The sequence below is a fragment of the Pristiophorus japonicus genome, chromosome 5, assembly GCF_044704955.1.
Source record: "Pristiophorus japonicus isolate sPriJap1 chromosome 5, sPriJap1.hap1, whole genome shotgun sequence".
Taxonomy (NCBI): Eukaryota; Metazoa; Chordata; class Chondrichthyes; family Pristiophoridae; genus Pristiophorus; species Pristiophorus japonicus.
In genome coordinates this window covers 207231977-207250243 of record NC_091981.1, presented here as the reverse complement: position 1 = coordinate 207250243, position 18267 = coordinate 207231977, and the positions used below count along the sequence as shown (strand labels likewise).

Genomic DNA, 18267 nt, shown 5'->3' with positions numbered 1-18267 from the left:
TGCTACTTTTGAGGACATCTCGCAACATTTTGTTTTTACATTCTTAATCGGTTCGTTACATTGATTGACATGCATACAATGTCTCTTTAGGTTCAGTTGGTAGCAGGTCTCCTTTAAGTGAACCCTGCCATGCCACGCTGCACCTCGCTACAGCAGGGACCCCATCTTGCCTCTGTCCTTGAGGTCGACTGCCTTGATCCTTCTCTCCCGCGATTCTGCCACAAAAGCTGGAAGAGTGCCTGTGAATTCGATCTTCCTCCCCAGGAGTCCTGCCACTGGAGTCGGGAAGGTACTTTTAGGTCGTTCCGGTTGGATTATTGCCACACACTCATGATGGACGGCCTGTGCCTCAGGTGCTGCACTGGTCTGTTCTCTGGTGCCTGGCCCAAGCGACGTGAGGTTTTGCTCTGCCTCTGAGCATGGGGGACATCGATTGCTGGAGTGAAGAGGTCTTCCCATTTCCACTGGCTCTTCCCCATCCACCTTCTTCCGAGTAGCGTTGGACCATCACCTGCAACAATCCACAGAGGTAACTTGTGCATCACGCCATTATGGATTACACTTACATCCGCACTACCAAGGACTGGGATCAGCTCCTTGATGTTAGGTGCACAACTTTTCCTGTACTGGAACCAGCTCGGGTCGTTTTTCGTTCCATAGCCTCTCAAAGGCACCCTGGCTCATCACTGACTGCCTCGCTCCCGTGTCCACTTCCATGAAGACTGGAATGCCGTTAATCTTGACTTCCATCTTCACTGGAGGATAATCGGTGGTGCAGGTATATACTCCATACATTTCTTCTTGGGGCTGAGCTGCCTCTCTGGCCAAATCATCATACTCCCCACTGGATTCAAAGTCATCTACCGACTCCTCTGCTAGACAGTGAGTCGTATTTCTTTTACACATACACTGGAGGTGGCCCTTCGTGTTACAGGCTTTGCATACATACTCAGCAAACCGACACTGGTGAACCCTGTGGTTTCCTCCACAATGCCAGCATGGTGCTACTCGAGTAGCACCCCTCGGCGGACTCTGAGTTCTGGAACCCTGAGGTCTGTGCTCTCTGCCCTGGGCAGAGCCACGTTCTACAGTCTTGCCTGTGAAAGGCACCATTTTATGTACAGTACTTGCCGGGTTTGAGTCCACAGGATGAATACTTTGGTGCTGCAGGTCGATGTCATGAACGCCTGACTAATGCTGATGGCCTTCTGCAGGTTGACTGTGGTGTCGGCAGATAATAGCTTGTGAAGGAGGCCCTCGTGGTCATTTCCTATAACAAAGATGTCTCGCAATGCTTCGTTGAGGTGCGTGCCGAAATCACACGGTGCCGTAAGTCTCCTGAGGTCGGCAGCATATTTTGCAATCTCCTGGCCCTCAGGTCTGCGGTGAGTGTAGAATCTGTGCCTGGCTGTGAGGATGCTCTCTTTTGGTTTTCGTTGGTCGCAAATTAGTTCAGTCAGCTCATCGTATGTCTTATCCTTGGCCTTCGTGGGTCCCAGCAAGTCCCTGACGAAGCGGTAGACCTCGAGCCCAAAACTGGTCAGCAGTATAGCCTTGCGCTTCTCCGCCAATGTGTCCGTTTCCGCTGCCAGGTTGTTTGCCACGAAAAATAGCTCGAGCCTTTCCGTGAAGACATCCTAATCATCACCCTCTGCAAAGTCTTTTAGTGTGCCAAAGGTAGCCATAATCGCGTGAAAATCCGTATTCTCATCGCCAGTTATTGGGCCCAAGTTTCCACATGATTTGCGCCTGATTTTTAGGAGCAACTGGTGGAGAACGGACTATCTTAGAAATCGCAATTCTCCACTTTTTTTTTCCTGCAGTTCTAGTCAGGTAGAACAGTTCTACTTTGGAACAGAATGTTTTCTTCAAAAGGGGGCGGGTCCGGCCACTGACGCCTGATTTCAAAGTTTCCACAGTGAAAACGTACTCCAAACTAAAGTAGAATGGAGCAAGTGAAGATTTTTGTAGAACTGAAAAAACCTGTTCTACACATTAAAAAATCAGGCGCAGGTTACAAATTAGGCGTCCAGAACGAGGTGGGGGAGGAAGGGAACTCATTAAATTCTACAATAAATCCTTATTTATATTTCTACAAATATTATACAAATAAATCCAACCTGAATAAACATTTATAAGCAAAGAAAAGATTAAATAAACCATCTTCCTACCTGTGTGAAAGTGCTTCAGCCATCGTTCGTTACCACGGGGGTGGGGAAGGAGACAGCCGTTTGTTGCCGCGGAGGGGAGGGAGGGGAAGGAGACAGCGGTTTGTTGCCGCGGAGGGGAGGGAGGGGAAGGAGACAGCGGTTTGTTGCCGCGGAGGGGAGGGAGGGGAAGGAGACAGCGGGTTGTTGTTGTGGAGGGGAGGGAGGGGAAGGAGACAGCCGTTTGTTGCCGCGGAGGGTGGGGAGGGGAAGGAGACAGTGAGAAGGGAAGCCTCAGTGCTGATGTGCTGATGGCAATGTGCTTTTATTAAAAAAATGTTCAAAAATTAAACAGCTACAAAGAACTACAAAAATGGCCGAGTGCCAATGTTTTTTTCACACTGAGCATGCGCGAACGCTCCAACGCGCACGCGCAGCGTTGCCGGCAGGAAAAAAACTAATTTAAATAGTACCCGCCCCTCCCACTTACAAAATCGGCGCGAGTGTAGGCTCCGCCCCCCTGGGCGCCGTGCCAAACAGACAAAGAGCTGCAAAGCGCTCGAGAATAGCGCGTTTTTTTTCTGGCGCTGTTTTAGGCGTGAAAAACGGGCGCCCAGCTCAGAGGGGCGCCCGTTTTTTATCCTGTGGAAACTTGGGCCCATTATGTCTGTAGTGTACTTATGAATGACTCCACGAGGCAATGTGTTGTACTCAAACTGCAGTGACCTTGGTCCTTTATTCGTAACTCCAGAGTGAGGCAGCCGCATGGTGGCTCCTCTTTTATACAGCCTGTGCCACCAGTGCAGGAAACCCCGGTCTCCACCAGTTGCACCCTCTCGTGGTGCCAGCATTTATATACACAGTGTAAACCTTATTGAGAGTACATCAGGTAAACAAGTCTCCATCTTATGCAACTATACAGTGACTACACAGAGAGTATATCTATAGTCTGCATATATAACACCCCTCAACCTCAACACCTTCAAGGTTTCGATCAAAAGGCCACCTTTGATCACTTGCTCAACTGCCTCAAAAACATTTCCCTGCTTGCATCCAATCCCACCCTCATTCTCTGACCTGGAAAAAAAAGCACCCTAACCCAGTGTGTGTAGCTTCCTCGCTTCCAAACTTCAAACTTTCTGTCCTTTGGCCTTCCACCCACTAGTATGTCACTGCCACTGTCAAACAACTCAGCGGTTCACTTAGTTCGACCATTGATGTTTTTCATCACCACCCCCCGCCCCTTCTCCATACAATTTCCATCCCTGAATCTTCAAGTCTGCAAGTCACAGACTTAAGCACACCTGGCACACAGTGGCAGAAAGTAAAGAGTAATGGTCAACGGCTGTTTTTGTGACTGGAAGGCTGTTTCTAATGGGGTTCTGCAGGGGCTCTGTACTAGGTTCCTTGCTTTTTGTGATATATATCAATGATTTAGATTTCAATGTAGGGGGCATGATTAAGAAGTTTGAAAATGATACAAAAATTGGCCGTGTGGTTGATGGTGAGGACGAAAGCTGTAGATGGCAGGAAGATATCAATGGTCTGGTCAGGTGAGCAGAAAAGTGGCAAATGCAATTCAATCAAGAGAAGTGTGAGGTAATGCAAGACAAGAGAATACACAATGGTAGGCTACTGAGAAGTGTAGAGGAACAGAAGGACCTTGGAGTGTATGTCCACAGATCCCTGAAGATAGTAGGACAGGTAGATAAGGTGGTTAAGAAGGCATATGGAATACTTTCCTTTATTTGCCAAAGCACAGAATATAAGAGCAGAGAGGTTATGCTTGAACTGCATAAAACACTAGACACTAGTTAGGCCACAGCTAGAGTACTGCATGCAGTTCTGGTCAGCACATTACAGGAAGGATGTGATTGCACTAGAGAAGGTACAGAGGAAATTTGCAAAGATGCTGCCAGGACTGAAGAATTTTAGCTATGTGGAAAGATTGGATAGGCTGGGGTTTTCTTTGGAACAGAGGAGAGACTTATTTGAGGTGTATAAAATTATGAGGGGCCGAGATAAAATAGATAGGAATGACCTATTCCCCTTAGCAGAGAGGTCAATAACCATGGGACATAGACTTAAAGTAATTGGTATAATGATTAGAAGAGTTGTGGAGAAATTATTTCACCCAGAGGGTGGTGGGGGTCTGGAGCTGACTGCCTGAAAGGGTGGTAGAGGCAGAAACCTTAATCACATTTAAAAAATACTTGGATATGCACTTGAAGTGCGACAACCTACAAGGCTATGGACCAATTGCTGGAAAGTGGGATTAGGCTGGATAGCTCCTTTTCGGCCACCACAGACACGATGGGTCAAATGGACTCCTGTGCCATAAATTTTTATGATACAACCAACCCATTCCTTCATTGCTGCATCTGGCTTGACCTCCTCAAGCAATCTCTTCACATCCAAATGCTCCTGTAACTCCATGATTACCCTCAAAAGCAATGATAATCCCAGACTCCTTTGCTCAAGAACATGTCACTTTCTCCAACCCTCTTCCACACTTTTGCATCCTAATTTCCAACATTAATTGTGTGCAGCCATTAATGCTTTTTGCCCAACCTGCTCCCTTCCTCCCTAGCCCTTGCCTTCCCATTCTTTGCCTGACTCCATTTCATCTTGTAACTTTTCCACATCTCCCAGGGTTACTTCCTCAATCAGATCCATCTTGTGTTTCATTAACTTTCTCCCAACCCAACTCAAAACGCAACTATCTTTCCTTGCCTCAATGCTTACTGTTACTGTTCTCCTCCTGTTCACAGTCATCACCATTGCTTCCTTCCTCAAAAATCCAACACTTCACTTAATACCCATCTCTAATTTTGCTTTAAAAACTTCTTGAATACATCATCACCATCTAGCACTGTAAATGCTTCTCCCACAATTCCACCTTCCAATCCTTTTAGTCCATTTCCACCCTGTACACAATGCACTAAAGTAGCCCTGGTCAGTCATTGACATCCTCTGTGACTTCACTGTGGGACTCTGTCACTCCTTCTCATCTTCAGCTTATCTGGTATTCAATACAGTGAACCACTCTAATCCTTCTCCCCGTTTCTCCTCCATGGGAATGTTTTTGCTCGTTTTCACTCCTCCCAGTTCCAATGTGGCCAATACATCTGTAGCAATAGCTCGACTTCCCTTCCCCACCTAACCACTTCCGGGAGTATCCCGTCCTTGGCTTCCTCCTTTTCCTTTTTTACATGCTGCTCCTCTGTTTCATTATCCATTGGAATAGGAGCAGGTTGAAAATGTATACTGATGACACAGAGTTGTACTACTACTCTGCCATCATCCTCAATTCCAAGACCAACACTGCTATCAGATTGCTTGTCAGACATAGTGTGAAGTGCCTTGGGATGTTTGACTACGTTAAAGGTGCTATATAAATAAAAGTTGTTATTGTTGAGCTAAAACATTCTCCAACTTAACATTCTATTACTCTTTTCCCTCCATTTCTACTTTGTAAATGCCTTGCGACATTTACTATATTAAAGGCACTATATAAATACAAGTTATTAATGTAGTTCAGTTCTGCATAGAATAGCTGTATAATGAGCCTCTTACTGTGCTCCCTTCAGACAGTTAATGCCTCGGGATAAGTTAGTGGCCATGTCAGAATTACCCAAGTGAAGACTTTCTTTGTATGCTATGTATAACAAAATTATAAAAGTCTCTAAAATAACTGATGTGATTTTTCTGCACTTAGTGCACAGAGGGAATCTATTACTAAGATTTCTACTGTAATGAGTATTCAATTCTTAAAATACTGCTTTAAGAAACACCTTTTTAAAAAAAAATTACATTCAAGTCCAAATAGTCTTTCATTGCTTTTGTGTGCTTACCTGATTCAGAATTGTACAACTAAAGGCAATGAGAACAGATATCTATTAATACTGATTTAAAAAAAATAAATGCTGACTTGATTCCAGTCTTAACTGTAAAAGGTATTGAATTAGAAGTACAATTTTATGCATATTTTTTACTTTTCAATTATTAGCAAAGAGTGGGAAGACCTGTTTGGACACAGTAATTACTATGCAAGAATAAGACTGAAGGGGATAAACGGGCAGCTGAGAAGCAGCAGATTCCGCAGTGTTTGTTGGAAGGTATGTAAATATTTCTCTTTTAATTGTTTTTGATTATGAGAAGACTTTATTGATTATTGTGCAAGAACTAATACAATGACTTTGGAAAAATATGTACATTTTGTCATGTACCCAGTCATATTGAATATTTCAGATGGAGCACATCACAGATGTGTATGAAGGCCCTTTGTGCTTAAGTGCAATATGTTGTTGCTGTGATTGCATCCGATTTTGTAGTTATTTTATATGATAGCTTTGCTTTCAGAGGTAACCCTGCTTTTAAAGACAATGCTATATTATAAATGAGACAACTTGTATGTCACTGGAGTCTAAGTGGTACCAACAGAAAAAGTTAAATTGCTGCTAGCTGTGTTTGACATTATATCTGTACTTTACTCTCACCCCTCAGCCCACCCATACAGTCATTTTCAATATCTTGACCTGCGTGGATCTTTCCTGACTTGGGGAACGATGCAAATTCTACTTCTAAGCAACTATCCATTTTGATGGATCCGCCCGTTTAGCCAAATTGGCACGATGGGATGCCACAGGGATCGGTGCTGGGTCCTCAACTATTTACAATCTCTATTAATGATTTGGATGAAGGGGCCGAATGTAATGTAGCCAAGTTTGCTGATGATCCAAAGAAGGGTGGGAAAGTAAATTGTGAGGAGGACACAAAAAGTCTGCAAAGGGATATAGACAGGCTAAGTGAGTGGGCAAAAATTTGGCAGATGGAGTATGTTAGCGTTAGTGTTTTCTTAGAAGAATCACTCAACACTCAGGGTCGGTTCCAATGCTGAAGCAGCTTTTATTACGCTCAGCGGGAAGGAAAAACTCAGGACCGTATCCAGGTTTCTCTTCCCAGAACAAAGAGTTACATGTACCTTTATATGTTTCACAACAGTTACAAAACAGTTTACTACAGTTACACAGCCCATCACAGCTGGACACAAGCCAATCACAACGATTATAGATTACATATAGGTTCTTTAACCCAATAGAATTCTCCTACTATCCAGGGAACCATATGTTCGGTTATTGTCAGCTTGGGCTGATCGATGGCTTTATAGGTTCTCTCCCTAGTTCTTTCATCTGGGAGAAATAATTGGTATATAGCCTTGTTTACAGCAAATGGTTTCCCTCTTATCTTTCTTCCTGAAATAATTGGTTTCATGGCCTTGTTCACAGGAGATGGTTTCCTTCTTATCTCTGTCTTCCCAGGCATTCCTACAGTGGGCCTCACAGGGTTATTGCTCGGTCAGTGAACGTTCAACAGTTCACAGTTTGACTACCTGATTTCCCATAATGCCTGGGCAGCCATTTTATGTGTGTGTCCATTTAAGCTTATGTGAGTTCTAAATATCCAGCAGGTGCCTAATGCCTAAGTCTATATATATCTTTCGACTCTCTACAACAGAGTATAATATGGGAAAATGTGAGGTTATCCACTTTGGCAGAAAAATAGAAAAGCAAATTATAATTTAAATGGAGAAATATTGCAAAGTGCTGCAGTACAGAGAGACCTGGGGGTCCTTGTGCATGAAACACAAAAAGTTAGTATGCAGGTACAGCAAGTAATCAGGAAGGCAAATGAAATGTTGGCCTTCATTGCAAGGGGGATAGAGTATAAAAGCAGAGAAGTCCTGCTACAACTGTACAGGATATTGGTAAGACTACACCTAGAGTACTGCGTACAGTTTTGTTCTCGGTATTTAAGAAAGGATATACTTGCATTGGAGGCTGATCAGAGAAGGTTCACTCGGTTGATTCTGGAGATGAGGGGGTTGACTTATGAAGATAGGGTGAGTAGGTTGGGCCTAGACACAGTGGAGTTCAGAAGAATGAGAGGTGATCTTATCGATAATGAGGGGGCTCGACAAGGTGGATGCAGAGAAGATATTTCATAGGGGAAACTAAAACTAGGGGACATAGTTTCAGAATAAGGGGCCACCCATTTAAAACTGAGATGAGGAGGAATTTCTTCTCTGACGGTTGTAAATCTATGGAATTCTCTGTCCCAGAGAGCTGTGGAGTCTGGGTCATTGAATATATTTAAGGCAAAGATACAGATTTTTGAGCGATAAGGGAGTAAAGTGTTATGGGGAGTGGGCAGGGAAGTGGAACTGAGTCCATGATCAGATCAGCCGTGATCTTATTAAATGGCGGAGCAGGCTCGATGAGCCAAATGGCCAACTCCTGCTCCTATTTCTTATGTTCTTAAATTATTTTGCAATGCGCAATGCTATTGCTCTGTCAATCAATCCATTGGTGTTTTACTGCCCTATGCTCTTGTAATGTGAAAAATAATCATGATATATCAAATGTCAGTGGTTACTGTTTGGCAATGAACTTTCTCCTCCTTCCTACCACCCCCCCCCACCCCCAAACACCAAAACACACTTTAATACAACTAGTATCAATTCCATGATTGTTTTGGTTTAATTTCCTTTAATTGATAATAAAGTTAACTAGAAATATTCTTTTGAACTATGGCTTGAATATGTGTACATTTGGCCTGTGATAGAACAGAAACACTGCTGTAAATTTTGGAAATTTGTGTTTTTCACTGAATAAAGTTCACCTATTTACAACTTGTGGCAACAGTTATCACATTTATTGTAGCCCACGAGCAGAATCATTGGTTTTGATTCTCTTGCTACTATACAGGGTTAGAAAATGATGTTAGTGAACCACATAAAATAATTAACATACAATATTTTGAGGACGACAATATTTTTAATACCAAAACGTTAGTAGATTTGTTAATCTGAATGACTAACCTTGGTTAAATCTAATGGGCTGGATTTTCGGTTCTGCTCATTTTGGGGCGGTAATAGCGGTGAGGCGATAACATTTGCGCCCGGGAACAGTTTGCACCTCAGTCAGCAAAATTCATCAGCTGGGCCCTGAGTGTGGGGAGGAGCGCTATGGGAGGCGATGCACACCTCTCTTAGGGCGCTGAGCCGGCAGAGCATGCAAAAATTCTGAGTTAAACAGCCATCCTCGGAGCGCTCTGAGAGAGGCCTGGGGGGTTGAGGGGGAAAACCGTGCAAAAAAACACACCAAAAACATTCCCAATAAATAACTCACGCCACCACAACATAAATCACAAGAAAAATAAAATAAAAAACAATTACACTTACCTGAGGTCGACATTACTTACCTCACTGCGGCCGCTACAGCTCGGACCGCCAGCTTTCACAGATGGTCCCAGCACGCGCTCTACGGAGTGCTACGGATTGGGCGGCAGCCAAAAATCGAGCCGGTGTTGCAACCAGGGACGTTGCACACCGGCATGTCTCTTCTGGGTGGTAATGCTCCGGGCCCTGTCGAAACCGGCACCGGATGTCCCGGCGGGGTGCTGGAAGCTGGCCAGCCGCTGGGAATAACTTACTGCTGCCCCTCTGGGGCGCTAACAGGGGTGGCAGAAGGCGGAAAATCCAACTCAATAATCTAGTTGCTGCCAAGAAAATTTCCAGGGTATAATATTTATTTAATCATATTCATTCAGTTATGATCCGATCATTGAAGATAAAACTTCACTTGGTAAGGAATTACATTGTGCATAACACTCATTCTTATTGTAAGTAACCTATAGAGTTCATGTTGTGGTACCATTTGCCTACAGCTTCAATGCCAATACCATTATTACCCTCTCATCGACATATCATCTCTACCTTCAAATTGCATGATATGGAAAGCATTTAAAATACTCTGTAAAAGAACCATATAAAAATGATCAAATGTTAGATAGTAATATAATCTTGTGGATTCATTAATTACTCAAGCTTCAACATTGCTATTATAACATCTTGATTGTATTGTGCCAGCCATCTAATATCTTGTATTTCATTTTTCATTGTGCAAACCTACATATAGTATTGGGGAATAAACTTGGGTTGCATCACATGCATCAGTTTCAAACACCTAAACCCAAAAACTCCACTCCTCCTTGTGGCAGAATTTGGCGGAAGATTAGTGGATGAACCCTGTAATTTGCAATAGAACCCAGATACACTGGGTTGTAGCATCATTGACAAACCAACGAATTGTGGCCAAAAGTGGCAGTTACTCCTCCCCACCCCACCCCCTGTCCTGACACCTCCAATAGGCCAGGTGGTACTCATATCTACAGAGAGCAATCATCATTGCTGTTCATGGCTGAATGTTGGCCCACAAGGTGGTTATTGCAAATGACAGTAAATCTCAGAAGGACCAATTGACATTGGAATCTGGGCCAGTGAGCATGGGACCAATGAAAATGTTTTTTTAAATCTGCCTGAATTCTGTGGCCTGACCAACCAACGTCTCCCCCATCAGCACAGCAGGATACCATTCCAAGATTACAGGCCCTATTGCACCACTTCTGGCACTGCTGGAATTTCTGCTCTTTATTTTCCTAGTTTTACGTGACTCATTTCATGCCTGTATGAAAAGTAGGTAAAAGAATGCAATTCATTGAAATATGCATGTGCTAATAAATGAGTAGAGATGTATGCAGAACCACAATTTGGCAAAATACATTTTTGAATTAATTTATTAATAAAAACCTTATAAAAACAGTATTTTTCAAATATGATTATGCAATCAAATTAGCTAATCCCTAATGTTTGTGTCATCCATTTTTGTTTTCAGTTGATGTATAGAATCTTTATTGCTAACGGACTTATTGCCTTTGCGTAGATATCGACAATATTTGGTGTCTGCTAATCAAACTGCTATATATATATTATATATATATTCTTTGTGTTGAATAAACATAATACATCTCTGGTTTCAGTGGGATAGAAAGTTTATTTCAGTGTTGTGTTAGATTTTATCATAACTTGTGACTGATGCTTTTCTTCCCCTCTGGGTAAGTTTTGTATCCCACTGGAAAGCTATGATGTATTTTCTGTTTATTTTGTACTAACTGGTGAGATTTGTGTCCTTGCAGCTGTTCCTGGATGCTCTGCCTGAGGACAAAAAGCAGTGGCTTAATAAGATAGTAGAATTACGATCTCACTATGAGCAGATAAAAGAAATTGTAAGTGATTTTTGTAATTTTTTTTTCATCAACTATATGCCTAATTCTTTAATAACAAATTGAAGTACCAACGGCAGTTTTGTCTAACCACAGCATATCACAAACCCTCGGAAAGCTGCTGGACAGCAAGATCTGGTTGTTAACAATCCACTTTCACAGGATGAGGGGGTGAGTATGATCAGATTTGTTTTTGTTGTCTGATTTCTTAACGATAGTTGGTTAGCCCATAATAACTTCAGTTATTTAGCAAAAGCAATAAAATGCAACTTTCTTTTAATACATCAATCCAGCTTTTCACAATGTCATTTGTGTGAAATCACCTGTACCGTGCTTGTTGCACTATAAAAACGTGTACTAAGGTCAACTGCTTATTTTGAATTTCAGATGCCATTCATTGTTGAGTTTTTTCAAATTTGCATGATACTAACTAGTCACCGACTCCATTCCACTTTCTGGCTGTTGTCCAAGACTGAACCAGACCGATTTTGTGAGATGATGAATCTGCATAATTAACTGCCACCCATTATATTTTACACCAAGACCCTGAGCTGAGCATCCGACCCCATATCCTCTCCATCACCTAGACCGCCTACATCATCTCCGTAATATTGCAGGTCTCCACCCCTGCCTCAGCTCATCTTCTGCTGAAACCCTCATCCATGACTTTGTTACCTGCAGACTCAACTAGTCCAATGTTCTCCTGGCCGGCCTCCAACCTTCCAACCTCCATAAACTTGAGCTCATCCAAAACTTTGCTGTTTGTGTCCTGGCTCACACCAAATACTGTTCACCTATGCGCCCCAATTCTGGCCACATGCGCAACCAGATTTTCATTGCTCCACCATTGGCAGCTGTACCTTCAGCTGCATAGGCCCTAAGCTCAGGAATTCCCTGCCTATACCTCTCTGCCTCGCTACCTCTCCTCCTTTAAGTCACTCCTTAAAACCTACCTCTTTGACCAAGCAAATCTGCACTCACTGCAAGATATTCAAGATGTTGACGACTCTCTATGCAACATGAGCCTGTATGTAGTTTATTTTCTACCACACATGAGGATATTACTTTGGCACAAAATTTGTTGAAAGTTCTAGTGGTTTAATGTAATTACAGTGGAAATATCCAAGGAGTCAGTTTAATATTTTGCTGTGCAAGAAGGTTATTTCACATCTTAAATCTTACTGCATCATTTAGAACCCCCCTTTGTCACTCCTTGTGCCATTTTTTGACTGGGGAATATTTATTGAGAAGTTTTTACCTTCAGTCTTTGGCTTTTATTTACATTTGTGGCTCTGGTGCAAATTAGAGGGCAAATATAATGAATGTGTGTGCCTGCCATAGAGCTGCACCTGCCAAGAATGCATTTCAGGACTTTGGACACAGGTCAACAGGCCCTGTAGGTTTTCCATCCATAACAATTAAAATTGAACCTTCACACCCAAATGCTTACCTTACCTTACCTTAATATGGCAGCTCTTGTACACACTACATGCCAGCTGCAGCTCATTTTACTGTTGAATGTATGCTCCCTTTTTAATTCAGTCCCAACCATCTATTATTCTGTGTTTTATTTTTGGTGGCTTTTTTTTCTGAAAATTGAATAAAGATTGTACTAAAATAACAGCTAATGTGGAAAGATCAAAATCTTTGAATAAAAGTGTAAAAGGTTCAATTGTGTAAAATAAATGTTAACGCCTTTTGTCATCTTCTGCACATTTTTTGTTGAAGTTAAACATGTTTTCCTGCATTGATAGAGATTTGTCAGACCTTTTAAAAAAAAATTCAACACTATACTTGTTGTTTGCACATGTTTGAGTAATATTTTAGCTGAACACATCTTGTATCTCTGTACAATGCAATGTCATGTTATCTTTGCTTTGAAAAATTCATTTTTGTATTATGAAATTTAAAATTGCAGTAAGGTACATAATACTAAGGATGTGAACAAAAGAGAAGTTGAAAAGGAATGTATCAAGTAACTATCTTGCCTAGTAAAGCATTTGTTGCAGGTTTCCTCTTTGAACATTTATTGTTTGATATTGTCTTTTTATATAGAGTCTTTGGAACAAGTTTTTTCAGGATAAAGAGCTTCGGGCAATGATTCAACAAGATGTGACTAGAACGTATGTGCAAATTTAAATCTGTAATTGAATCATAAAATGCAAACAAGGTGTTAATATTTAGGATACAAACTTTCAGTGAATTGATAGTCGACCTATTTTTGTGAGATGACATATCTGCATAATTATCTGCCGCCCATCATAATTTACAAGAATTTCCAGACAAGACTTTATTCGGCATTTCTTTCTAAATATATATTTTACAGATACTAAATCATAAGGACGCTACTTCTTTATCAAATTTATGAAGATTTTATTGTTGGGCTTATAATGCATGATATTCCTTTCATAAATATGTTTTTGTAATTTTCTCCAGTTTCTGTCTCTCTTACTGCATATGTTGCATATTCATTCCAATCACACAAGAAGGATAGTCTTGGGTGCAGTAGTACTGCAGGACCACAATCACTATTGTTTTTTGGTTGACCATCAGGAGGCTGATTTAAGTAGAACAAACTAGTGTCCAGTTTTATTTGAGTGAGAAAAAATCCTTCAGTTGCTTCCAGCACTCCATAAATGACTTATGAGAACAATTGCATTCAATCAGCTAAGTTCAAGCAATATGAAATCAAAGTCTACTGGTTCAGAGTCAACTGTTAGAACACTTGAACTACTGGACCCCACCCCACCTAATCCAAATTATGTTTTTGTTTTCATCTGAAAAATACCATGGGGATTTACTCAGTCATTAATAGATACAATGCTCTCATTCTGTTTTGCAACTTAAATATGAGATAATCATTTTAATTGCATAACAGTTCTAAAAATGCAAATTTAATTTAACACATATTTTTTTTCTTTCAAGAACACAAAAAAAATAATTTGGACAAGCTCAATGAAGGACTAATAATTTTGAAAAAGGAGATAATATTTAGAAACCTATATTGAGGCAAAATGTATATTTTATAGTGTCAACTGCATCTTAGTGTAGCATTCTCGCCTCAGAGTCAGAAGATTGTGGGTTTAAGTCCCACTCCAGGAACTTGAGCACAAAATCTAGGCTGACACTCCAGTGCAATACTGCACTGTTTGGGGTGCCATTTTTTGGATCACTCGTTAAACCAAGGTTTCATCTGCCCTCTAAGGTGGAGATTCCATTCCGAAGAAGAGCAGGGGAGTTCTCCCCGGTGTCCTGGCCAATATTTATTTCTCCACAAGCATCTAAAAACAGATTATCTGGCCATTATTACATTTCTGATCGTGGGACCGTGCATAAATTGGTTGCCACATTTTCTACGTTACAACAAGTACTTCATTGGCTGTGAAGTGTTTAGCACGTGAAGCGTCCTTGGGTCTGTATAAAGGCACTATATAAATGCAAGTCTTTTTTAATATTTTTTTTTAAAGAGAGGTTGTGTGTATGTGTGAGGGAGAGAAAATGATTGCACTAATTACATACCTGTTGTAGTTTTTGTTGCATGTTCAATAAACTTCAGAAAATGTATTAAGCCAAGAGGAAATGCTAGGATTTTGATGCAGCGCTGATGAAAGAATGATATGTGTCCATGCCAGATGGTGGTTGATTTGGAGAGGAACTTAGTAGTGGTCAGGATAGTGTTTGACTTGGAGGGAACTTAGTGGTTCCCATAATCTTGCTGTTTTTGTCCTTCTCATTGGTAAAGATCACAAAGGTGGAGGATGCTGCTGATGTAGCATTGGTGACTTGCTGCAGTGTATCCTGTAGACTGCAGCCACAACATGCCAATGGTGAAGAGGCTTGGTACTGAGTGACAGGGTTGCCAGTGACGCAGACTGCTCAGTCCTGAAGGGTGACGAGCAGCTGCACCCATCCAGATGGGTGTTTAGTATTCCATTACATTATGATGAGAGATTTTACATTGTTGTTGGAAGACTTTGAGGGGTCAAGAGGTGAGCCACTGGTTGTAGAATACCCAGCCTGCTCTTGCAGCCCAAATGTTGATATGGCTGCTCCAATTATGCTTCTGCTTAATGGTGATAGAAAAAAAAGAAATACTTGAATTTATGTAGCGCCTTTCACGACCACTAGATGTCTCAAAGCATTTTACACCAATGAAGTACTTTTGAAGTGTATTAAATGTTGTAATGTAGGAAACACGGCAGCCAATTTGCGCACAAGCAAGCTCCTACAAACAGCAATGCGATAATGACCAGATAGTCTGTTTTTGTTATGTTGATTGAGGGATAAATATTGGCCAGAACACCGGGGATAACTCCCCTGCTCTTCTTCAAAATAATGCCATGGGCTCTTTTACGTCCACTTGAGAGAGCAAATGTGGCCTCGGTTTAACGTCTCATCTGAAAGACTGCACCTCCGACAGTGCAGCACTCCCTCAGCTTCGATTTTTTGTGCTCAAGTCCCTGGAGTGGGACTTGAACCCACAACCTTCTGACTCCGAGGCGAGAGTGCTACCCACTGAGCCACGGTTGACACTTGATCACCTGGATATTGATGGTGGGGCTTTGGCATTGATGGTACCATTGAAGGTTGGGCCTTTACTTGTTGGTGATCTTCTACTTAGGCAGTCCCCAGGTGTCGAGGATGACTTCCTTCCACACTAAAATGAGTTCTAAGGTGACTGATGAGACCAATGCAGGATTTACCATCTCTGTCACAGGTGGGGCAGATGGTGGTTGAAGAGCGGATGGGACTCAAATTGTTCGGCGCCTTCTCGGATGCTTCTCCTCCATTTTGAGCAGTCTTGGGCCAGGAATTCCCAAGAGTCGGTGGGGATGTTACATTTTATCAAGGAGGCTTTGAGGGTGTCCTTGAAGTGTTTTCTCTGCCCTCCTGAGGCTCGCCTGCCATGACGGAGCTCGGAGTAGAGTGCTTGTTTCAGGAGTATAGTATTGGGAATGCGGCCAATGTGGCCTGCCCATCGAAGCTGATCGAGTGTGGTCAATGCCTCGATGTTGGCCTGAGAGAGAAGGCTAACGTTGGTGCGCTATAATTTGCAGGATTTTGTGGAGGCAGCATTGGTGGTACTTCTCCAGTGCTTTGAGGTGCTTACTGTACATAGTCCATGTCTCTGAAGCATATAGGAGGGTGGCTATCACTACTGCTCTGAAGACCATTAGGTGGCACCATTGGCAATGGTCATTAGCTGGCACTTATCTAGCTTGAATATTACCTGTCACTTGTCAGCCCAAACTTTGTTACACAGTCCATGTTGTAGTCTCTCTTCTTTCTTAGTCATGGCATGAGCTGCTTCAATATTAGTGGAGTTGTGGAATTGAGTTGAACACTGTAGACTTGCCAATGGACAGCCCTACGCCGGATCTTATGATGGAGAGAAAGTCACTGATGAAGAAGGTTGGGCCAAAGAGTATTACCCCGAAAAACTCCTGCAGCTGCAGTAATTGGCGGCCAGTAATGACGGACTATTTTGCTTTCTGTCAGATATGACTCCAGCCGCTGGAGAGTTTTCTCTTTGACCCACATAGATTTTTGTCCTGCTAGGACTTCTTAGTCCTACAATCAGTTGAATGCTGCTTTGATGTTGAGGATAGCTACTCTCCTCTGGCATTCAGTTCATGCATCCGGATATGAATCAAGGCTACGATGAGGTCTAGAACTAAGTAGTTCTGCCGAACCCAAAATAAGTGTCGGAAAGCAAGTTATTGGTAAGTGCATGTCACTGGTGCCAATATTGATTACTACTTCTATTGCTTTGCTGATGATTGGGAAGAGACTTACGGGGTGATAATTGGCCAAGTTAGATTTTTTTCTGCATTTTTTAGATAGATATAACTCCTCTGAAGCAACAGTCTATTTGGACAGTTCCAAAATAGCATTTCTTAGTAAAACAATACTGTATCAATATGTGTGTATAGTCAGTAAGTGCACAGCATAAAATAGAAATCAGATTTTGAGCTCATCGGTGCTGCTTTATTTTTCTCTTGTTACAGTTATCATTTTACAAAAATATTAAAATAACAAACTAAGTTATAACCCATTGATTTTCAACTCCTATGTGCACTTGAGACAATGTAATTTGTGTATTTACAATCTCAAATTAACAGCAGTCACCCTACCCCCTGACTTGTGTATGCACAATTAGAAGTTACCTGTTATGCTGACAGTTACTGGACCAAAACCTTGCTGTACAGATTGCTTTTGTTTTCTACAGTTTGTATTTTATTCTCATTGAAGTGAATTGTATTGGCATAACCAGCATTTTGGTACACAAACGTGAATAGGAGATACTAAGAATATACTTGTAAGTTAAGGAAGCCACATGATAAATGTAGGTGTAACTTGATTATGCTTATTGCCATCATCTTATGGAATAGACTGCCCTCTAGTGTAGTACATGCTGTCTCAGTTGAAGCGTTCAAAAGAGAATTGGATCGATTTCCAATTTAATATAAGAAAAATTGTGATTGTGCTGACACAAGTTTTTTTAACTGATCAGACAAGTCCTAATGTAGGACTTGGTTGACTCAACAAGTACACTAGACTTTTCATGTTCCTGTATACTTACATTTTTAAATGCCATGGGCTAGAAATTCCATTTTTGGTCATAATGGTATTTTTCCACCAAAAATACCGCTATAAATCTACTATGATTCCGAGGCCTAACATTTGGGGAAAAATGCGTCCAGTGGTAAAAATCGGCATTGCACAAGAATTCGTGGTGCAAACGGCGAATTTTCTGCAACTTTTCTCCGAGGCCGATACCGCTGCGAGTTGGGCCAAGGGAGGGGGGAAAACACCCCAAAAAAATTTCCAAAAAAAAAAAAATCACAAAACATTCACAAGACTCTTTTCTATCGAATCGCTGCAAAAGAATTAAAAAATAAAAACTTTAACTTACCTTTTACTCAGGTCTTCATACCTACCGCCGTTCCAAGGGCTGCAATGCAGGTTTTTCCCCGGCATTTTTTTTCGTCCTATC

General features: G+C 41.7%; 1 protein-coding gene across 12 annotated transcripts in view; it reads left to right on the top strand.

Annotated features, from left to right (window-relative positions):
- tbc1d5 (TBC1 domain family, member 5) overlaps positions 1–18267 on the top strand; it is a 789418-nt gene that overhangs the window by 461832 nt on the left and 309319 nt on the right. For all 12 annotated transcript variants that reach the window (XM_070881258.1, XM_070881261.1, XM_070881268.1 and 9 more), the window contains 4 exons: positions 6157–6265; positions 11184–11273; positions 11367–11441; positions 13326–13393. In XM_070881258.1, coding sequence (XP_070737359.1) covers positions 6157–6265; positions 11184–11273; positions 11367–11441; positions 13326–13393 — 342 coding nt within the window. The remainder of the gene's footprint in view (positions 1–6156; positions 6266–11183; positions 11274–11366; positions 11442–13325; positions 13394–18267) is intronic.